The 22,984-nt window shown below is 38.3% G+C and overlaps 2 protein-coding genes across 3 annotated transcripts in view; both read left to right on the forward strand.

Moving 5' to 3' along the window:
* The window catches only part of ZFP91 (ZFP91 zinc finger protein, atypical E3 ubiquitin ligase), a 39,423-nt gene extending 26,123 nt beyond the window's left edge, over positions 1–13,300 (forward strand). The window contains exons 3-11 of one of the 2 annotated variants that reach the window (XM_063093357.1): positions 1,898–2,110; positions 2,366–2,402; positions 3,009–3,110; positions 3,586–3,714; positions 4,523–4,573; positions 5,003–5,081; positions 5,996–6,110; positions 9,107–9,206; positions 9,478–13,300. In XM_063093357.1, the coding sequence (XP_062949427.1) occupies positions 1,898–2,110; positions 2,366–2,402; positions 3,009–3,110; positions 3,586–3,714; positions 4,523–4,573; positions 5,003–5,081; positions 5,996–6,110; positions 9,107–9,206; positions 9,478–9,988 (1,337 nt within the window). In that variant the 3' untranslated portion in view covers positions 9,989–13,300. Of the gene's footprint in view, positions 1–1,897; positions 2,111–2,365; positions 2,403–3,005; positions 3,111–3,585; positions 3,715–4,522; positions 4,574–5,002; positions 5,082–5,995; positions 6,111–9,106; positions 9,207–9,477 lie in introns of both variants that reach the window. The other variant, XM_063093356.1, reaches the window with a different exon arrangement.
* Positions 13,301–15,034: 1,734 nt separating this feature from the next.
* Positions 15,035–21,059, forward strand: CNTF (ciliary neurotrophic factor). The gene is made up of 2 exons (XM_063093567.1): positions 15,035–15,259; positions 16,518–21,059. Exons 1-2 carry the CDS (start codon positions 15,146–15,148, stop codon positions 17,004–17,006), a joined length of 603 nt encoding a protein of 200 aa, XP_062949637.1. The 5' UTR covers positions 15,035–15,145; the 3' UTR covers positions 17,007–21,059.
* Positions 21,060–22,984: the final 1,925 nt, after the last annotated feature.

The following is a 22,984-nucleotide window of genomic DNA, read 5'->3' on the forward strand; positions in this document are numbered from 1 at the left end:
TTTTGCATCGAATACGTTTGGGGATCTTTGACCTTCCTGAATCTGAAGATCTGTATCTTTTTCTATACTTGGGAACTTTTCTGTCTCCATTTTGTTGAATATGTTTTCAATGCAATCTCCTTTTTCCTCCCCTTCTGGAATACCCATGACTCAGATATTTGAGCGCTTAAGTTTGTCTGATATCTCTCTTAGATTTTCTTCAATGTTTTTAATTCTTTTTTCTTTTTATTTTTTGTCTGCCTTTGTTATTTCAAACAGCCCACCTTCAAGGTCAGAAGTTCTCTTGCTTCTGCAAGCCTGCTTGTTAAACTCTTTGTTGTGTTTTTTATTTCTTTGAGTGAATTCTTCAGCTTGGCCAGCTCTGCTACATTCTTTTTCCGGGCATTGATTTCCTTGTACCCTTCTTCTTTCAGGTCCTGTATAGTTTTCCTTGTTTCATTGTGTTGTCGAGCTGAGTTTTCTTGTATCTCATTTAGTTTCCTTAGAATTATCACTCCAAATTCCTTGTCATACATTTCAAGGGCTTATTGTTCTATAGGATCTAGAGATTGAGAGTTATTACCCTTTGGTGGTGTACTTTCTAGATTTTTCATATTTCTGGTATCTTTGATGTTTAGTCATTGTGGCAGGGGATTTCATGGTCCACTGTTTGGACACTTGTCTGGCTAGGATGCTGCTGGGGATGCCAATTTGGTATGGTTGCCTCAGTGTCTGCTCGGTTGCGCACTGGTGCCTTGGGTGCATGGTCGCCTTGTGTCTTGGGCCTCCTTGGGGAGGCGCCTCTCCAGTCAGCATGCACTCGGCCGGGCTGGGGATGGAGTTGGGTGGCGGCAGCGAGGCCTGCCTGCTGGGTCATGCACTGGCACTGCAGGGCATGTGGTCTCCGTGGATCCTCTGCTTCTCTGGCTGGGCGCCTCTCTGATTGGCGTGCACTGGGCTGGGCTGGAGATGGATTCGGGAGGTGGCGGTGAGGCCTACCTGCTGGGTTGTGTGCTGGCACAGTAGGGCATGTAGTCTCCACAGATGTTCCGCTTTTCCGGCTGGGTGCCTCTGATCGGTGCGCACTCGGGCTGGGAATGGAGTTGGGCGGCAGCAGCGAGGTCTATCTGCTGGGTCGTGCTCTGGCTCTGCAGGGCGTGTGGTCTCCGAGAATCTTCCACTTTTTCCGATGTGAAAGCCAGTTTCTAATGTTAACTCTTTATTGCTCTGGAGAGGGTGACCTATCTCACTTAATTCACCCTTAAAGCATGGGGAAATACAGGGTAACAGTAATAGATTGTATGTGCTTGTGGTCGATGTCTCACAGGACAACTGAAACATAACACTGGAGCTGGGCTTTGCCATGGGATTGCTCTATATGTTAATTCAAATTCATTGGTGTAGTTACAGGGAAAACTGTTGATTAGAGTCAAGGGAAGGTATCCCTGTTATGGAATTCCTCTTTAGCCGTTCTGTGCACTGTTGTTTGGTTGTTAAGACATTTAGACCTAAAGTTCTTTCTTTTTAGTGCCTCTGTATTTGTGGTCATCTTTCTGGGACCACTTACTTAATTTAGTTTAACTTAGACCCTAAAGGTTAGAATTCTGTGGATTGAATTACTTGGGTGTATTTTGCAAACTTCTCCTGCACTTTTTAGTAAATAAGACAATATAAAATCATTACTTTTCAACATGAAGTGTTTTCTTTAGGGTAATGACATTAAGGATAAATTTTATCTTATTTTTCTCTTATCTTGTTTCTATTATTTCAGTAAAAAATCCGTGGGTCTTTTTCCCCTTAAAAAAAAAAACATTTAATTTATCTTCTTTTCAGTAGATGTATTTACATTTAGTAGATATACAGGGATGCTTATTGGTTAACTGTAAACCTAAAAAGAGTGGTATATGTTTTTCTCTAGATCCCAAGGAAGAGATAGAGGAAGAAGACGATTCTGCACTCCCTCAGGAAGTTTCCATTGCTGCAACTAGGCCTAGCCGAGGCTGGCGCAGTAGTAACAGGACATCTGTTTCTCGCCATCGTGACACAGAGAATACCCGAAGCTCTCGGTCCAAGACTGGTTCATTGCAGCTCATCTGCAAGTCAGAACCAAATACAGATCAGCTTGATTATGGTACAGTGCAAGTAGAGTTTGGTTACTTAGTAATCAGGTGCTTTTTGATTTTAAATGTAATATTGAACATTTGCCTAAACAGCTTAACTTTCAGGGACAGATTGGTAGTATAGGGAGGGTTTCTTTTGGACAATTTGCAGATATTCTTTTGTATAATTACCCAATGTAATAATTTGATTTGAATGTCTTGGCTGCAGAGAAAAAAATATCTTATATCTACATAAATAAAGTTTTTTTCTTATTTTATTTTTCCAGATGTTGCAGAAGAGCATCAGTCTCCAGGTGGCATTAGGTAAAAAACTTTGTATTTCATATTTAAACCTTTGGAGACATAAAGTACAGTCACATTAAATGATTCAGAAGTTAGGGGCTGGCCCGTGGCTCACTCGGGAGAGTGTGGTGCTGACAACACCAAGTCAAGGGTTAAGATCCCCTTACCGGTTATCTTTATAAAAAAAAGAAAAAAAGATTCAGAAGTTTTCTATCTGAATTGATTTTGAGTTGTAAGAGAAATTAACTTCAGTTTCAATATTTAGATTCCACATTGATCTTGAATAGAGCTTTAACCAGGTAACCTTTAGTTACATAGTTCAGAAACCTTGTCTTGAGTACCTTCTGTATTCAGCTTAGTCTGTGTTAGGTACTAATGTGAAAAGTGAGTGTTTTGACCAGGATTTTAAAGGGGTAGCATATCTAGGATTTATGTATTTTTAGTTCCAATTATTGTTCTTTAAGATAAAGAAGGCTTGATTGTGGTCCAACTAGATCATAAGGGTAAAAATTATAGATAACAACGTGAAATTTTAGCTACCTCTAAATAAGTTACTAAATAAAATCCAGCCAGAAATGATTCTTACAAACAGAATTTCTCATTTGGATATTTGCTTATTTTCAGTAGTGATGAGGAAGAGGAGGAAGAAGAGGAGATGTTAATCAGTGAAGAGGAAATACCATTCAAAGATGACCCAAGAGATGAGACCTATAAACCCCACTTAGAAAGGCATGTCTCAATGAAAAATAAGTAGGAAAGCACTGTTGCACGCTTTGGTTTTGTGTTATTGCCAAACAAATGCGTATAGACTTAATTTTAAATGAGTAATTAATTAGCACTTGTTTTGCAAATCTAACATTTATCACTTCCTCATACATGTTTTATCTTAACAAAGTATCATGAATTCCCTGAATACTTAGAATGTTTTACGTGTCTTGTTTCTCTTTATACCTATGGTGAGGTTTGATTCTCAGGAATCTTTATCCAGAGGGGACAGGGGAGTGTTCATTCCATAGGCAACAAATATAGTTATAATTACTGTGCATGCGAGGAACAGTTGGTGAGAAATCACATTTCATAAGCTGAGGACCATAATTTTATAATAAATCAATGATTACCCTAAGCTTTATTAACCTGTTGTCATAGTCTTCCTTGGAAAGTTTCTTTGTGGGTTACCAATGTTGAACTGCATTTGTGTTTTTAGGGAAACCCCAAAGCCACGGAGAAAATCAGGAAAGGTAAAAGAAGAGAAAGAGAAGAAGGAAATTAAAGTGGAAGTGGAGGTGAAAGAAGAAGAGAATGAAATTAGGGAGGATGAGGAACCTCCTAGGAAGTGAGTAGGCTATTATAACTTAAAATGGAAATCTAACAGATTTTGAAGCCACCAGTGGAACAAAGGGTGGGAATTTGAGGAGGGATGTTGACATATACATAGTTCAAAATATACTTTTTTAACTTAAAAAAATTTGCCTCAAGTAGCTGACAGTTTCATTGGAGAGAGACTTCTCAGAAGTTTGAAGTGTTTAATTTTAATTCAAAGCAATACTTAATTCCAAATGAACGGGGAAGACAATAGCTATAGGGAAGCAGAGGGAGTAGAGACAACAAGAAAAAGCATGGCAGATATGGGTTCTCAGAAGGGCAAATAAGGCAAAAGATGTAATAACCTTAATCAGGTAAAACTTTGCCTAGCAACCATTTCCCATTGCAGATAAAAGATTTTAAATGTTTAGGCTTTTTGGTTCTCCTGCAAAGAGAGTATATAGTTTATATTCTTAGGGGTTTTTTTGTTTTTTTGTTTTTTGATAATAGACTTTTTCATTCTGCTTTTTAAATTAAGGTAATAGACTTTTCACTGTAACAGCTCTTCAGGTAATAACATTGAAATTTCTCCAAAGCTTACATAATCATAGTTTAAACAAGGTTAACATTTAGTTTGTGAGTGCAGACTGATTTGAGAATGAAATTACTTCAGAGGAAAATCCTGCTTGATTTGCCAGATATGTCTTTGGTTTTATGTATTCTGGGCTATCCTTTGTGTCTGCCACCTGCTCTGTGGAGCTGACTATGTTTTCGGCCATTCTTCACTCTATAAGCTTCAATCTGGAATATGTGGGCAATTACTCTGTCTTTAATTACAGGAGAGGAAGAAGGCGAAAAGATGACAAAAGTCCACGTTTACCCAAAAGGAGGTGAGGAATTAATGCTCCTATTGTTCTGTACCTTATTTCTAGTCCGAGGCACTTTAGTCATTTAGCCCTCATTTTAATCCTGCAAGAATGGCTACTCAGAAATTTCACAAAAGCAATTTCATTAATGTTCTCGATGCACTGATACTATGTTTTTATTTTCATTGCAGGATCTTGAAGTTTCTAAAAATCTTAGTACTTTCTCTTTACTTTTGGGGATTGGTAGTTTATTTTATGCTATTTTTAAACTGTCAAACATTTGGCAATTTCTGGTTACTTCTAACACATTCTGTGCAAGCTATATACTAGAAAAGAGACTTTAATTCTTCATACTCTAAAGTAGCTATTCCCTATAGTACAGTTTAAGTTAAAGGCCACTGTGCAAAATTCCACTTTTCTGTTGCTTACTTTTCTCTTATATTTTGGTAATAGAAAAAAACCTCCGATCCAGTATGTTCGTTGTGAGATGGAGGGATGTGGAACTGTTCTTGCTCACCCTCGCTATTTACAGGTCAGTGAAGTTGTTATGTTCCGCTACTGGTTTTCATATTCTATAAGACTTTATAATTTGTGGACTTGTGTAGGCTTTATCACTAACATACAATGTCAATAAAAAAATCCTTGTTTAAAACATGAGATTACTTTAGACATTTTGTTTTTTGATGTGACTGAGAAACTGAGCTCAAATAGATGACTTTCCTTGGAATCTTGGAATATTAAAATATTTCCCATTGTGGTATAAATACTTCTGATTCATGAAAGTAAAAAAGGTGGTTGTAAAAATAGATCAAGACATAGAGTAACCAATTTTAGTTTAATTTGTATTAGAAAATAAGATAACTCAGACCAGTGATTTCTTGGGTATTGTGCAAAATGAAGAAAAAATTTTTATTTTGGGTTTTGTTTTTATTTTTATTTTTTTGAGTAGAGTTTTTAAAAAAAATGCGTAAAGATATAGATTATATTTAGATAGGGCAGAAGTAGGGAATGCCTATTTGATCTTCAGCAGCAAATATAAGAGTAAATATATGAGAGTAAGGCCTTACTTTTGGATTATGGTTCTATTATATTAATGATAACTACTATTCTTTTGCTATGTGCCATCTGCTCCACTAAGCACTGTACAGTACATAATCTCTCTATCACCCACATTATGAGACAGTTTTTGTTATCTCCATTTCACAAATGAGAACTGGAACTTGAAATATTTAAGTATATCTTCTAGGGTACTAGTGAATGATAGACCCATATTGGAACCAAGATCTACATATTTCCATAGTCTATGTTTTTAACCATTGTATTATACTGCCTCCCTATTCACATACAAAGTATTTTTTGGTCTTCCTTCACTTTAAACTTAGCAAAAATAAAAAAGAGCTTTCAGGAAGCCTTTCTTTTTATCCCTTTTTACTTTTACTGTTTTAGCACCACATTAAATACCAGCATTTGCTGAAGAAGAAATATGTATGTCCCCATCCCTCCTGTGGACGACTCTTCAGGCTCCAGAAGCAACTTTTGCGACATGCCAAACATCATACAGGTACTTTTAAAAATAAAATGTTTTTCAAGTATCTAAATGTACTGTACTTTAGAGGTGCAGATTGGTGATGATGCAGTTTTTTATAACACATTTTTTTAAAAGAGTCTATAGTCAAGTTGGGGAGAAAGGTGTGAAAATAAAATGTAATAAAACAAATTTTATAAGGAATGAACAACCTAGTGCTTTTGGACTTTTATCCTTTGACTTCTATTCTTTATCCTGGTTTGTTTCTAATGAACAAACTAAGGCTTTTGAACCTTATCCTTTGACCAGGATAATGATCGTTTATTGAGCATGTAATTCTGTATTAACTGTGGACTAAACCCTTCACATATATTATTGTAATCTATTGACTTAACACCACTAAGTTTGCTTGTATTAGCCTTGTTTTATAGCTAAGAAACCAGAAGTTTAGCAGCATTAAGTAACTTGCCCATGGGTACATATCTAGTTTTTAGCAGAACCATTATTTTCTAATTCTGCTTCAGGTAGATGCTTGTAGTAGTTGTTATGGACTAAAAACAGGAAATATTGGGGAGAAAGTCTAAATGGTAAAAGAGGCTTGCTTATAGATAATGGTTAACCATTGAATAGCTCTTAGGACTTCTGCTGCTATCAAAATCATAAAAGCTTGGGCCGAGCCCGTGGCGCACTCAGGAGAGTGCGGCGCTGGGAGCGCAGCAACGCTCCCGCCGTGGGTTCGTGGGTTCGGATCCTATATAGGAATGGCCAGTGCACTCACTGGCTGAGTACTGGTCACGTAAAAGACAAAAAAAAAAAAATCATAAAAGCTAACTCTTGAATTTGCATGCAAACTCTTGTAGAAATTGTTGATACAAAAAGAGAAGCTGAGTGTCTTTACAATGCATATTATAGAACAGACTCAAATTCCATTCATTTGTAGCCACTGATAATCAATGCAGTGCAGCTAATAGGGACAAATTAGGCTGGGCACGTACCACTAATTGAGTATGGCTCAGACACTTGTTTGTTACGTATGTTTTCTTCTTAATAATCTTGAAGGGTAACACTAGGAATTCCAGTTGCAAATATATCATGTCTTCTGCTCAAGGTCATACTGATGTAATGTACTCTTTCCTTTATTCACTGTATGTGTGACTTAGACAAGTTACTTAACTTCTCACGTTTCCTTATCTGTAAAGATACTAGTATTACAGAGTTATTGAAAAGATCAAATGAGATAATGTAAAGTGCTATTTACTGTACATGGTAGACTTTTTCAGAACATCAGGATTTGAACTTGGGTCATAATCACTCAAAGGTCTACAATCTTTGCTTTATACCATGCTTCCTGAGAGAGAACACTGGACTGTCTCCACTCTGTTTCTTTATAGGTGCTGTAATTTCTTTGCTCCTCCTGCTCCCTGTTAATACTGTTTCATCTCATAGAAAAATTGTTTCTGATAACTAGTTTACATTAGTTTAGCTAAATATCACAAGCCTACTATGAGAAACTGTTTTATAAATTCAGCTTATTCCAAATAATTGTATTTTGTAATACAATTTTATGGTGTTAGTTTTCCTTTCGTGAGGAGATGTCTGGTTACCTCACTAGGTTAGAGCGTGGTGCTGGTAACACCAAGGTCAGGGGTTCAGTTCTTCTTAACAGCCAGCTACCCAAAAAGAAAAAGAAGAAAAAAGTTTTCCTTTTGCAAATTATTATATACAGACTCCCTTTGAAAATAATTTATTTAGCAAGTGGATGCCCCATCCAGGTTTGCCATGCTACTATGAAGCTGGAAGAATGGACAAGACTGGGAAATGCTAAGAGTTGTCCCTGGATTAGAACTGTGCATTTTTTAGTCGTTGCTATACAAAATGTGGAGCAGAGACCAACGTGCATTGGCATCACTTGGGTTCTTATGAGAGGTATAGAATCTCTGGCCTTACTTCAGATCTGGTGAATCAGCGTATGCATTTAGTAAGATCCCCAGGTGATCCCTAAGTACATTCAAGTTTGAAGAAAACTTGACTCTTTTCCCACACTTGGTTCTCCCTGCCTCCCCACAATGGCTGGCCAGGACGGGGATCCAAACCTGTGACTTTGGTGTTATAAGACTGCACTCTAACCAACTGAGCTAACCAACCAGTACCTACACTTGGTTTTAAAGCGTCTGGGAAAGAGTATAGGGTTAAATTGGATATTGTTTACCTTTTAACTTATTTGTGTTTTCCATGTTACTATTTCTAGTAAATTTAAGAGGAAGGAGTAGAAAACGTAGCAGTCATTTATTCAACAAGTGTATGGTGAAATAAGTAAATGCTCCTTTGCCCCATGGATTCTATACCACGTTACCAACTTGTCAAAAATCCAGTGGAATGGGGGGGTGGTTGTGAAGTGACAAGGAGCTAGTGGGATGGTACAGAAAATGTGGGGTAGGAGAAAAAAGAAATACAAGTAGTGTTTACATATAATTGATAACAGTGACTCAAATCTTTGCAACAAGTTTAAGTTGTCTTGGGTAACATTTTTTGAACCTAGAACAGAGGGTATGATTACCATTTTAGATATGGATCAGTTTTCTCCTAGGTAATGCCAAATTTTTATTTTTATTTTGTTTCAATGCCAGATTCTTTCTATGTAAGCATTCAGTTTTCATAATCTGTGAAAAAACTGTTGTAAAGAATAAAATCTATGGAAAGAGTAGTGGTTTACTTGCTAAACAATTTATCCAAAATCTAGATTAGTTGTATAATTGAGATTAAGATTTCAGTTCCCATATTTCTATCTAGTTTTTCTTTTCTTTTTAAACAGGTTCTTAGGCTACTAAATGTATGGAATATTTTTTTTCAAAAAAGATAAAAATAGTGTATTTCTTTCTAAAATTTTGTTTGCCCAAACTGTTTATACATTGAAAACAGCATTGCTTCTACTATAAATTGACCTACCTAATCATCTGTTTACTTACTGTAAGCTAGGGAAAGTACTTAGAGTATCTAAGTGGAACCCTAACCATATCATGTTTTCCTATTAGATCAAAGGGATTATATCTGTGAATATTGTGCTCGGGCCTTCAAGAGTTCTCACAATCTGGCAGTGCACCGGATGATTCACACTGGCGAGAAGCCATTACAGTGAGTATTTATTTGCTGGTGAACATCTGGATGAGAAGTGCATATATACCACTTGGAGTGTTTGTCCCTTTATAAACATGTCAGCTGCCACAGCTATTTTCTTTTACCAAGTTAAAAAGTAGGTGTTGATTGAGGGAGCTAGTTTCCTAATTCTTCATAAGAAGTATATGTTACTGATTATTGTGTATATACTTGAGCTCTAAATTCTCACCCTGATGCCAAATATGCTCTTTATTACTGTGATCAGTCTTTTCTCTTTTACTTTCCTTAGATGTGAGATCTGTGGATTTACTTGTCGACAAAAGGCATCTCTTAATTGGCACATGAAGAAGCATGATGCAGACTCCTTCTATCAGTTTTCTTGCAATATCTGTGGCAAAAAATTTGAGAAGAAGGACAGTGTAGTGGCACACAAAGCAAAAAGCCACCCTGAGGTGCTGATTGCAGAAGCTCTGGCTGCCAATGCAGGCGCCCTCATCACCAGCACGGATATCTTGGGCACTAACCCAGAGTCCCTGACACAACCTGCAGATGGTCAGGGTCTTCCTCTTCTTCCTGAGCCCTTAGGAAACTCAACCTCTGGAGAGTGCCTACTGCTAGAAGCTGAAGGGATGTCAAAGTCATACTGCAGTGGGACAGAACGGGTGAGCCTGATGGCTGATGGAAAGATCTTTGTGGGAAGCGGCAGCAGTGGGGGCACTGAAGGGCTGGTCATGAACTCAGATATACTCGGTGCTACCACAGAGGTTCTAATTGAAGATTCAGACTCTACTGGACCTTAGTCAAGGGAAGACTTTGGGCACTGGGACAGCTCAGACTTTGTATTTAAATGATAAAAAGGACAAAAAAAAAAAATTTAAAGCATTTAAAATCTAGTAAAATAACTGAAGGGCCTGCTCTTTCCATTGTGAATCACAGCACACACACACATATACCCCATTCCCATCCCCTGTTCTCCCTCTGTTGTCCCCCTTATAAAATTGATGTTGTCTTTACCAAAAAGGTAGACAAAAAAGAAGCAGCAGCAGCTCTTAAATGAGTGTCATCCTCATACCAGTTCCAGCCAGTGTCAGACTTCTGCTCATCGGCACATCCCCTTTTCAACCTGTAACTGATGTGCTCTGGATCAGCTTTTCACTCTCAATAGTATATACTGTCTTCTAAATCCCTTCTCTTAATCTACTGCTGCCCATGGTTCTGGCTTCTATCCACTATGGCACATTTATCCTCAAATATTGTAAAATTCTAAATCTCTGGAGGCTGGCAGCTTGACTTGGCACTTTAGGGCCCCTTAGCAGGGTGAGCTGTTAAAACAGCACATATCTCTCACCCCCTCTTCCTCCATTCCCCACTAGGTTTTGGAAAGGAAGGATACATGGTGACCACCTCTCTCTTCTTTAATTCCAGCACCTCAGTCCCCCTCCCAAAACCTCTATATGGCTCTCAATGGTGCTCACTTGGCTTGGAAGCAGGCTCCCAAGAGGGAGGGGGTTGCCTTCTACACAGTCTCTTTGACTGCAAGACAGGGCTCTGTATCAGTGAGACAGTGAGAAAAGTCCAAGGCTAATGGCAGAAATTTGCACTTTGAACATGTGTGTTTTTGTGTTGTGGAACCTGAGATTCCTTATTTATTAACGGAAAGTCTGATTTCTTTTTCCTTTTTTTTTTTGTTGGGGGTGGGTGGGTTTTGTTGCTGTATTTTGTGGGGCTGGGAGAGATTAGATTATTCTGACAGGGGATCCTTTCCATGAGAGGTACTTTGAAGGCAAGACATAGGGTTGAAGAAGCACAGCCAGCCTCTAAAATCATAGCTCTCTAGTGGCCTTTAAAGAAAGCTGGTCCTCAGCACTAACAAAATCACTACAATATCCTAGTGTGTTTTTTGTTTTGTTTTGTTTTTGTTTTTTGGGGTTTTTTTGGAAGCCTTTCTAGGGAAAGATGTTAGGTCTCTGGTAATTAGTTATGCTCTTTGAGATTTTTAGAACATTGAGATTTAGGATTTTGAGGGAATGAGGAGGGTTGTGCAGGGTCTGAATTACAGATGAAAGATTTTCTCTTGCGAATTTATTTTCTTTTTTTGTCTCCACCGTTTCCTTTCATATCTTCCAATTGGCCCAATTCTGGCCCCTTGCTTTGTTTTTTGCTTTGCTTTATCATTGGTTCATTCCAGCTCCCTGTTAGTGAAGGATACTGCCATTAGCGAAGGAATAAAGTCTATGAGTCCTAAAGTTTAAAGTCAAAGAAAACTGCTTTGTTTTTTTTTTCCCTTTTAGTAACACTTCAGAAGAGGAAAGACTTCAATTGACAAAGTCAATAATCTATTTAATAATGGCTTTGGCTTTCACCCAGAATTCTGGGAATTATTACTTCCTTTGGGATAGGGATTTTCATGGGGTGTGGATTACTGTTCATGGGAGAGAGACAGTGCTTTTGTACAAGTTCATACCTCATAGAAAACTAAAAATCTATTTTGGCTCATTTTTAGAGAACTAAAAGGGCAATTCCTATCCATCTGTGTACCTCAGAAGCTGGAATTGAAGGCTTGCCTCTTCATTGTTCATTGTCAGAAATGTATGATGGCTGTTGGAAAGAATGAAGTTTTGCTGAGAACAAAATAAGGAACAATTTGTTTTTCACAAACACTAAAACTATAAAGTTTATCAATTTTCTCTTTGATTTATTTTTTTCCCAAAAAAGAAGGGTAACAAAATGTCATCTCTGAAAGAGGCTTATTTTACACCCACTATTGCCAGTGGTTTGGGATGCCAGGGAATATGGAGTGAGACACCTACAGCGAACAGTCTTACATGCACTATTGTTTCTTTTCAGAGTGTTGCAGATTTGCCATCCCTCCAGTGTGGGGTAGAAAATAGAATAAGGATAGAAGGGTGTAGAATATGCTTTCCTGCCCACAGTAAGGGTTTAGAGTTGACTTTGGTATTTTCAGTAGATTTGAAATATATGGTTTATTGGATGGGTCCTCCGCAAAGTTGTTTCACTCCCAAATAATTTCATTTTGTACTGTTTTACTAGCTAGCATCCGTGTCTAACACTTAGCTTTTGTCTCTGTCACCCTTTGTCTCCATAAACTTCATTTGCGGTGATTAGTCATCAGATTTTTTAGCCACCTACACAAAAGCAAACTGCTTTTAAAGAAACCTCTTTCTGATAGGGGGAAAAGTATGTTCTTTACTATACCATACTCCTCTCCCCACAAAAAGTTAGTTCTAATAATTAGGAACTTCTCATTTCTCCTTTTCTTTTTAGTACTCTTCATAGCTACTGTTGCCTACAATAAACTGTTGCAGCAGTTTGCAATACATTTTAAAATATTTTTCATGGACTTTACATTTTTCCTTTTGAAAAAGGGGTGCTAACCTAGTAAAGAGTTGGTAAAAGTAAACTTTATGTGAGCCCTCTTCCCATTTTGTTTCTGTTCCCTATACTGTTTGTTTTATTGTCCTTCCATGGAGCTCTTTTAATCTTAAAATTCTGCATTTTGTACTCTTACAGTTGTCTCATTTTATTATCTTTTCAATAATTCTTCCCACTGCATATTCTTCATTTTGAACTGGCAAATTCTAAATTGTGATAATATAGTTGAGAAACAGCTCTTCAATATTTCTGGGAGATGTGCTTCCCCCTTGTGTTTGGTTGCCCAGGGTTATTTTGCATAATTAAGACTTAAGATGCTTCAGAGAATTTAGACAAACATTGGTCAAGAGTACTGGGAGTAGAAAAAAAATTAAGGTATAGAAAAGCATCCAACATAGAGCACTTGAACCTCCTTTGTACCTGTTTGGAGGAAAAAATATAAAAAGTATACTACCAACATAACTAAGGTTTTTACAGTCTGGTTGTTTGAAGTACCATTTTTTCCTCCTGTCTTTTTCCCACTTTCCAATGTACTCAAGAAAATTGAAAAATTGTAATGGATCAATTGAAAATATTTTATTTCCTAAAAGCCTTTTTTGCCTGTTGTAATGTGCAGGACCCTTCTCCTCTGATGGGAGAGACAAGGTAGTTACCTGAATCTAGGTCGAAAAGGTTATGTAAAAAGAAATTATAATAAAAGGGATACTTTGCTTTTCAAATCCTTGTTTTCTCTTGATCTAGGTAAGGCATATCCAAAATAAATATGTTAAGAAGAAAAATAAAAGTTGTCTTCATGGAAGCAACTTGTCTTCCTTGGTTGTATTAAGTTACAGTTATCCTAGGGGTGAAACAATTGATGCTGCTAAATGAGAAAACCAAGGGCTCTCAGAGCAGGTTTTTTGTGGGGTGTACTGTTTGCTGTCATTGAGAATCAGCTAGTTAACTTTTGACTCAGTTTAGTTCTTGATTTCTAATGCTGAGATGCCATATGATTCTGTGATCAGTTCAGCAAACTTAAAACCTCTTTGATGTTTTGATAGCTTTCTCCTTGCAAAAGTGGCCATATTAATCTAGTAGAGATTAATTAAGGATGCCATGAGGTTAATTTTAGTCTGATAATGATAAAGCTTTGATAGCATTTAATTTAATATCAGTGCTTCTTCACAAAACTCAGTGTCCGTATCAAGTACTAACTTTAAAGAAAGAAAAAATGTAATCCTACCTTCTTAAGAGTCCTACTGTGACAGCCGCCCAGGCCTCATCTCATTTCTTTCTCCCTTATATTTCTCATATTGTTTACCTATGTAAATTTGCTCTTAAGAGGGCATGTGTTTCTGCTTATTGGCAACCACTATGATGTGAAATAGTGAAAGCTAATTGATTCATTTGGAGTTGGAACTTGCAGCCTTTACCCCGTTAGCATCATCCTCTGGGTTAAATGCAATAGAATGACAACTCTCCAGAAACTTTTTTAACTCTTTTGCCTTCATTTCAAAGCCCAACTTCCCCTTACTTTGTTAAGAAGCATATGGTATGACTGGGATAGGGAAGAAAAGAAAAGCATGTTGTCACTTGAGTGAGACTGCCTTAGAAATGTTACCAAGTTAGGGTTGGGTGTTTCCTGTCCTTTGGAAGAGAACAGGCCTAAACAGTACCTTCCTCATCCTATAGCTAGGAGGAAGGCACCATGATTGAGATTAGAGATGCTTTCTTAGTTGATTTTTAATCAAGTGTTAATTAAGCTAACTTTAAAAAATACCAAAAGGATGGGGGTGAAAGATGCTGTTATTATTAAAGGACCTATTTCACACAACCTTTGTTTCTTGAACAAAATGTGAACTACATAAAGAATGAAATTAGAAAGTCAGTGGGAGAAACAACTATAGAATCAAAGACCTATATATTTAAACAAGAGCCTACTTTTTGGATCTTATCCACATAATTTAACTTCTTCAAGTTTCAGTTTCTTACATAAAATGGGGAAAATAATATTTACCTCAGAATTATTCTCAGGCTCAAATGAAGTTGCTTTAAAGCCTTTTAGCACAGTGTCTGACCAGTGGTAGATGCTTAATAAATGGTAGCTATATCAATAATAATTAATATTGTTGAATACTTTGTCAGGCCAAAAGAAAAGGACATGGGGAGCATAAGAAAGAGTGATAAAATGAACTAATTATATGTGTATATGAAATAGATTACATTAGGCATGGTGTCATGAGGATTAGTGTGATAGTGACCTTGTTGCTAAGTGCAAAAGCAAAACAATGACATAAAAACAAGTGTGCTAAGTACTAAGTGGAGAAGAAATGGAGGCAAACACTGTAGGGGAAAAAAAACTGATTAAAAAGGGCCCTTTGATTCCACAAGCACAAAAATCCACAGCCAGGAATTTGCTGCCACCTCTGAGTCAGGCGGGGGGTGGGGGGTGGGGTGGGGTGTACAATCCCATTAGTAGAGAATGCCCAGTGGATTTAGTCTGTGAGAGTCACATTTCTTATTTGGACCAGTGTAGACAGAAGCAAACCCAGCTCACTTGCTTCCTGGGACAGTTGAGTTAGGGGATGGCTTTCACAGAGCATTCATCACTGACCCCTCACCGCCGGGACCTCTGTAGCCGCTCTATCTGGCTAGCAAGGAAGATTCGTTCAGACCTGACTGCTGTTATGGAATCTTATGTAAGTTGCCTGTTTTGCTGTTGTCTATTTTTCCTTCATCTCTTCAGATCCAGCCCCTGACCGTCATGCTCTAGTCCCATTACGAATTATTAAAGCCCTGATCATGTAGTCATTCATGAGTTGTGTACCTATTATTTGACATGGCCCCTTCCCTTGAGAAAACTCATGTGATCTTTGGTTATTCCTCCAGGGTGTTTAAGAGACATGTTTCTTAAATGAGAAAATACATACGGGGTTCTAGGTAGGATTAGCTATATGTCTTTGAAGTTGTTCATAACTTGGTTGCCTATATTCTGAATCCTACCAGAATAACCAGAGGCCCTCCAAGTTTGGGTTCTTCATAGACATTGTTCTGAATTTTTGAGCTATGTAAATGAAAGGCAAGTTTATAGGATAGGTGGGAGGAAGAGCAGTATGAACTTGGTTGAAATTTGTAAATCTAACCAATTCCTCCTATACAGCATTAGCCACCACACATCAAAATTGTCCTTATATCTAAATAAGTCACCTAAACTATTGAAAGGATCCCCTAAAAGATGTATTGGGAACTTGTGGAAGTGTCAGATTCTGAAGGAACTAACCATGGAATTCCAGATTGGTTTTCCGACAGGGAGGATCCCTATCAGTCTTCACCTAAGGCCTGCTATGGAAATATTCCAGTCCCCTCTGGAGAGTTCTGAATTTAGGTTCTCTAAGAATTGGTTTGTCTTTGTACAGCCTCACCAGTTAGAAATCAGACTCTGCTTACCAATTTTTTTTTTTTTTTTTAACTAATCCTTATTGCCTTTTCTAAAGGGTTGGCCTCACACCATTGAGAGTGAGCAATGGGAGAGGAGAGAGTTTAGAGAAATTCTACAATAGCTACATTTTAGGGCTTCCTAGGTGTAGCCAAGTGTCTTCAAGTATGTTTAAAATACTTAAACTCCAGTGTGATTAAAATATTTCAGATTCTAGGAGAGAGTTTAAAGTGGGAAGGAAATATTCTTCCAAATGTTTTCAACCTTTAGAACTCAATGAAAGCTGAACATTCTCTTAAGAAGAATGTACAGATATCCAATTTGAGGGAGAATTGGGTCTTTCTAAAGTCCAGTCCTGAATCCCAAATGAAAAGTTCCTGTTCTAGACATTTTATTTTCTTTACAACTTGGAATCTTGACCAGAGAGGTGAATGAGATTTTATATGGGATTTATGGGCAATTTAAGTAAGGACATTGGGGCGATTACAGAAGATGTGATGTTTTCCTGTATCCTTGATCAGGTGAAGCATCAGGGTCTGAACAAGAACATCAACCTGGACTCTGTGGATGGTGTGCCAGTGGCAAGCACTGATCGGTGGAGTGAGCTGACCGAGGCAGAGCGACTCCAAGAGAACCTCCAAGCTTATCGTACCTTCCACGTTATGTTGGCCAGGCTTTTGGAAGACCAGCAGGTGCATTTTACCCCAGCTGAAGGTGACTTCCATCAAGCTATACATTCCCTTCTACTCCAAGTTGCTGCTTTTGCTTACCAGATAGAGGAGTTAATGGTGCTCCTGGAACACAAGATCCCCTCCAGTGAGGCTGATGGGATTCCTGTTGTTGTTGGAGATGGTGGTCTCTTTGAGAAGAAGCTATGGGGCCTAAAGGTGCTGCAGGAGCTTTCACAGTGGACAGTGAGGTCCATCCATGACCTTCGTGTCATTTCTTCTCAACAGACTGGGATCCCAGGACATGGGAGCCTTTATATTGCTAAGGACAAGAAAATGTAGCAGTTAGCCCTCTCTTCCTTGCTTTCTTTTCTAAGGGAATATACAAGTTCTCTGGGTCCTCATTTTCCCATCTTAAGTTTTTGAAAACCTTTAAGACCAGAGGCATTTTCATCAGATAGGGTTGGACACATGCACAAATGGGCATACAGGTTTAGTCTGGGTTGGGTGCATGCATGCGTGCGTGGGTATGTGTGTGATGGAGGGTGTAGGGAAATGGCAGCGGGGACAGCATTCTTCCACCTCAGTGCTCTGACCTTTCTACCCACTAATTAACCTTTATAGGCATTTAACAGCCTTACAGACAGATATATATTTTAACTCTAGTTCTAGGTGTCTGAGCCAGTGAATTAAAACTCATGTACTTTCTACCTAATTTAAACTCTTAGTTAATAAAAATAATAATAGCTAGCATTTATGGAATATGTACTATATTGAGGCATTGTGCCAGTATGTATATTATGTATAACGTCTACAACAACTTTGTAAGGCAGGTGGTGTTATTCCCATTAGGCAGATGAGAAAACAGTCTCACAGAGGTTTGGTTAAGGTCACACAGCTAGCAAGTGCCACACTAATTTGAAAAAATCTTTCTCATTGTAAAGCCTATATGCCTTTCACTTTAGAGGCTTAATTATGAACCTCTTATCACTGTATCTCTTTGTCACAGAGGGTTGGAAGATGTACCCATGTAATCTATCCCCACCACTAGAAAACAGCCCCCATTACATAACCTCATAAGTCAGCAATAATTTTAGTGTTAAAAGCAGTATTTGTTGCCTGTACTTGGCAAAAAGAGCAGCTGGAGATCTTAAGATTCTATTTGGGGGAAAGATTAGGCCCACCAAACTTCTGAGCCTTGGAAGCTGGGGATGTGTTTTAATACGGCCTAGTTTAAAGTATCCAAGAACTAAAGAATGTCCTTGAATATAGGCTTGGGCACAGCTTATTCCACGTTACCTCATGTTTACTGTAATCAGTGATGCAGTGGTATAGGCACTGGAACCCAAGCATTTATGGAAAAGGGTGGAATACTACTCAGGTTAAGAAGTCACAGAACTCCTTCACCACACATTCTCTGGACTTAGTCATGAAAAGAGGGTGAGTCCCGTTGAGTTCCCACTGGGAATGCCAAAGATTCTGAAACAATATACAACAAAGAGTTTGTGCTGTGCAGCAAAGGGGCAGGGCTCTGCATTTAATGTCCTTTGAGAATCACACAGTACAGGTTGAGTATCCCTCATCTGAAATGCTTGGGACCAGAAGTGTTTTGGATTTTTTTCACATTTAGAATATTTGCATTACTTACTGGTTAAGCATCCCAAATTCAGAATACAAAATGATCTAATGAGTATTTCCTTTGAATGTCATGTCAGCGCTCAAAAGTTTCAGATTTCAGAGCATCTTGGATTTTGGATTTTTGAATTCATGATGCTCAACCTGTATGAAAGAGTGGTAAATATGGGCTTTAGTGAAAAGGTCATTTTTAGTAAGGCCTGTGTACTACTGGTGCAATAATAGAAACTCAAGATTTTGGATTGGAGGCCCAAGTCAACTTAGTTTAATTAATTGAGGCTTTTGAGGTTTTTTTTTTTTTTTTTTTTTTTGGTTTTTGGGGTTTTTTTTGGCAGCTGGTACAGGGATCTGAACCTGTGACCTTGATGTTATAAGCTGCTCTTTAGACAACTGAGCTAACTGGCCAGCCTGCCTTCCATGTTCTTAATTGAACCATACGTCAGAGAGGGCCAGCTCCCATAGGTTGCATGAGGAGGGGGTGACTTAGCTTTTATCCTTTCCCACATGGTTTCATGTCCAAAAATCTCATGAAGTCAATGTTACAAGAGGATTCTGGGCTAGGTATTATGACAATTCAGGAGGAAGTAAGGCCCTGCTTCCTAGTATGCATTTGTGGAAATACATTTATATGTATGTAAGGTAAGAGATCCATACTAGATTGTAATTATAAGTCCCGGGTTTAAGTGATAGGGAGTTAAAGTAAGGAAATCAAAGAGGGCCCAAAATACTTCGTGCAGGAGGTCGGAGTTGTGTCTCAGAGGTTGGCTGAGTACAAAATAGAGAAGAATCAGGCGGAGAGAAATGGAAGAATTGCCAGCATAGAGAAAAGTTAGACAATATTAAACATTTGGGTCTAGCTACCATTAGAGGCTTATTGTTTGATTTTACTTCGTTTGTAATTTTGGTACAGGTATATGTCTCCCCACTGAATGTAGAGAGGCTCACTTTATTCAAGCTTTTCCTAATTTAAAGTGTTTCTTCTGCTTAACAGCATTTTTGATTGATAAAGTATTTGCTTATTAACGTGAAGCTCTAAGATTTAGCTAGATAATATTTTTGTTTAATGGAGAAAGATGTGATTAAGATTTCTTAGTGGGGAATAACTGATTATGAATTTGCTGGATCTGAAATGAATATTTTTGTATTCAGCAGATGTGTCAGAAGTTTCAGAAATCAGCAGAGTCTGTCTTAAGCTCTGCTGAGTTGTGCTTATGAAAGAATATGTATGTATAAGAAACAGATTTGAAGTGGTAGAGTGTTCAGAAAAGGTACAAGTACTGACTATTGAATGGGAGGAGATAGGTAGATGTGCAGTTAAGTCACAGAAGCAGCAAGTCTTTACCGAGTGCATTCCTAGCACTGTGCTAAGAGCTGTGTATCAGATTCTCCTTCAGGAAACTCGCAATATGCCTCAAAAGAAGTATGGAGAAACCTCTTAGAAAAAGATAGATAAAGTAAAGGGGAGATGAGAACTTAGCAATATAAACGTGTATGATATCTAAATGTGTAGACATTGCCTCATGCTTATCTAAAATAGATAAATTGAATAAGGGACTGAAAATGAGCCAGTGTTCTAGGTAGGTGTCTTATAATACCAGTAATGTTGACACTCACTGTGAAAGTACATATTTTCTAAGGATTCTCAACCCAAAAGAGATTTTTGTTCTTTTGATTTTATTCCCTTGGTTCTTAGATCTACATAAGGATAGGATCTCTGGGAAATCATATATGATATAACTATATAGGTAGAGTTATAGTTATCAATAGGGTGCATAAATTCAGTTTCTTCCCTCTAACTCTTGTGAAAAGGATTCCTTCCATCCTACTGCCTCCAGAAAAGTTCTCTCTGTGGGGAGAGAAAATCTCATTTTCCTGAGTCTGTCAAGGAATTGCATGGATGGGATTTGAGAAGTTTTTCTTGCATGAAGAGGATGATTTGGAAAAGGCTTGCAAATTAGCCCAAACTTGAAGGCCAACCGTGGAATAAAATTAACTTTAAGATAATCAGGTTTGAGACAAACGAGAGTTTTAATGAAAATGGAAAGTATAAAGTCATAGCCCTGGAATTGCTGTTATTTCAGGCTGCTGTGGATTAAAGCCCAATGGATGACTCACTGTTGTAACCACTGGTCAAACGGAGAGGACAAGTAAATACTTCAGGGAGACATATCTGAAAAGTTGTTTAGAATGACTTTTGATTGTGAATCCTCAGCTCCTCATAAGGTACCTGAGCATCATATCCCTTATTAAGAGGTAATATAGAGATGTAGGAAGCAGAGCACCTCCACCAGGATGAGAAAGGGATTAGTGAAGAGGAAAGGGGAAAAAAAGTAGAATTTGTATTTCACTTCAACTGATTTATCGCGTGTGTGTGTGCGTGTGCGTGTGTGTGTTACTAACACAGTGCTTAGGTCAGGGCATTCTTTAAAAAGAATGCTTTGGCCTCCTGCCTCATCCCACCTCTACTTCAAGCATCAGACCCAAGAATGAGCCCTTTGAATGTCGGTGCATTTAAAAAGTAAAATATGAAAAAATAAAATAATAAGTGAAAAATGATTTTAAAAACTTCATCTTTTTGGATCAAAAGCTTCTATAGAGCTCTGAGGATTACAGATAAAGACAGTGAAAAGATAATTTGATCTTTGGACGAAATGTGTGTGGAGTGTAAGATAAGAAAATTCATGTGCTTGGGATTCTTAACACAAAATATATGACTTGGATTGATCTATTTTTGGCACATAGAAAATAAAAGATGCAAGAATGGCTAATAATAAAGTTATCTTCTCAGCAAGACCATGAGTTTCTTCTTTTATTTCTGTATCTTTGGATGAACAAGGGGAATTTGAAGTGATTTCAACACTGGATGAAATGTAATCCTCCCGGCCAGGGCCAGGCTCAGTCAAGTGTGCCGGGTAAATCTCCATCATGCCAGGGCAGTGGGCAAAACTCCCAGAGCCAGTCAGCCTAGAAAAGGTAGCTTGCCCCTACGCCACCAGGCCAATGCTGCTTTGCCCTCTGGATATGTAGTCCTATCAGCATGCCTGCAAATAAGGAAGAGTTACTTTTAAATAGCTTAATTTCAAGTATTTGCCCCCCAATTAAGCCTTTGACTGAAAGAGAAAAACTAACCCATTTTTAGTCAGTTTGAAAGTAGAAACTAAGTTGTGGACGATTATAGGGAAAAATACGAAAATTTGCTGAGGGATTCTGTATTTCTATCCACATATTCAAGGTAGTATGAAAGGAGTAAATGCATTTACTTACCATGTCAGGCAGCTTTATGCTATTTTATGTCATTTAGCCTCCTTCACAGGTGAGGGAAATGGGAATGAGTGTTAACTTGTCCAGGTTCCCTCCTCCAGCATATGACAGGGCTGGAGTTTTAATTCTAGTTCCAAAGCTCACTTCCCTATACCCCATGCCACGGGACACATAGTAATTGAGATCATCTTATTCTGAAGTCCATTCTGCATTTCTGTAATTCACTTCCTTTGAATAAAGCCAGTACAGAATTGTACGAAATCTTGCTCTGTAACAAAGTCTGTATATAAATTCCAAACATTGGGACAAGTCAATTTTTCTGAGCCTCCTCATTTATGAAATGGAAATAATAACAAGTAACTAACTTCACAGGTTGTTAGGTGGTTTAGACAAACTGAATATCTGAAAGTACTTGTAAATGACATACAAACATCACCAAGTATATTTAATGTCTCAAGTAGCTTGGATTCGCATTAGAGTTTGGATTGAGGAGGAATCTCTGTAATTATCTCAGACAATGTCTGTTGCTTCCTCAAATTGATCTGTCACAACCTAGACTTCACCCTGTTGTGCCCATTGGCCTTCTGCCACCAGAGGCTGACCCAGTCTCACTCAACAGCCTCCAGGAATCATCCACTTCTCTGGAGAGTTGAGACCCAGCCTGTATCCAGAAGATGGCTTTCACAGTAGGTGGGGTCAGACAAGTCCTGGAGTTGCCTGGCAGGCTCTAGAGGGAGCCAAGGAAACATGCAAACCAGGGCGCCACCCAGGATGTGTTCAAGCATGCACTGAGACTTAGAGTCATCGCAACATATACCCACACCTTCTTAATATAAGAAGGAACTCAAACTTCATGTAATTCAGCCTCTTCATTAAACACGTAGCATAAGGGAGCCAGAGCATTTCAGCCATCTGCCACGTTATCCTAGCTAGAAAGTGCAAGAATGAAAACTACTGCTTAAGTCCATGAATTGCCCACTCCACCTCCCTACTTCTCTATTAGTCCAACTTTGTTTTAGGAACCATGTGGTGTCTCAGTCCTTGCTGTCTTGCAGCCAGCATCCTTTAGTTCCCTTACCTTTAATAATTTTTTGGAAGTTCTAGGAACAGCAACTCACGACCCAGACTTTTGCCACACCAACCCCCACTTCTACTATATCCCATTCCTCCCCTAATACGGGAAAAGTGAGACACATTCTTATCCTTCCAGGATGTGTCATTTGAACAAGGCACCCAGGGAAGCTTTTCAAAAATAATATTTGGAGGCAGGTGTCTTCGTCTCATCAACCCTTATGCTATACCACTAGGTAAAAGGTTAGGACTAGTTTCTCTCCTCTTGCTTAACAACCCCTGACTCTTGTACCCAAAGCTTGGGGGTGGAGAGAGGGTTGGGGATTTTACAAATAACATGAGAGGCCACTGAA

This window comes from Cynocephalus volans, chromosome 4, assembly GCF_027409185.1.
Source record: "Cynocephalus volans isolate mCynVol1 chromosome 4, mCynVol1.pri, whole genome shotgun sequence".
Lineage (NCBI taxonomy): Eukaryota > Metazoa > Chordata > Mammalia > Dermoptera > Cynocephalidae > Cynocephalus > Cynocephalus volans.

Excerpts from the sequence above, each read along its gene's own strand:
- CNTF (XM_063093567.1), top strand. The coding sequence starts at position 15,146 with ATGGCTTTCACAGAGCATTCATCACTGACCCCTCACCGCCGGGACCTC. Across the intron at positions 15,260-16,517 it reads CTGCTGTTATGGAATCTTAT|GTGAAGCATCAGGGTCTGAA; the intron begins GTAAGTTGCCTG and ends ATCCTTGATCAG.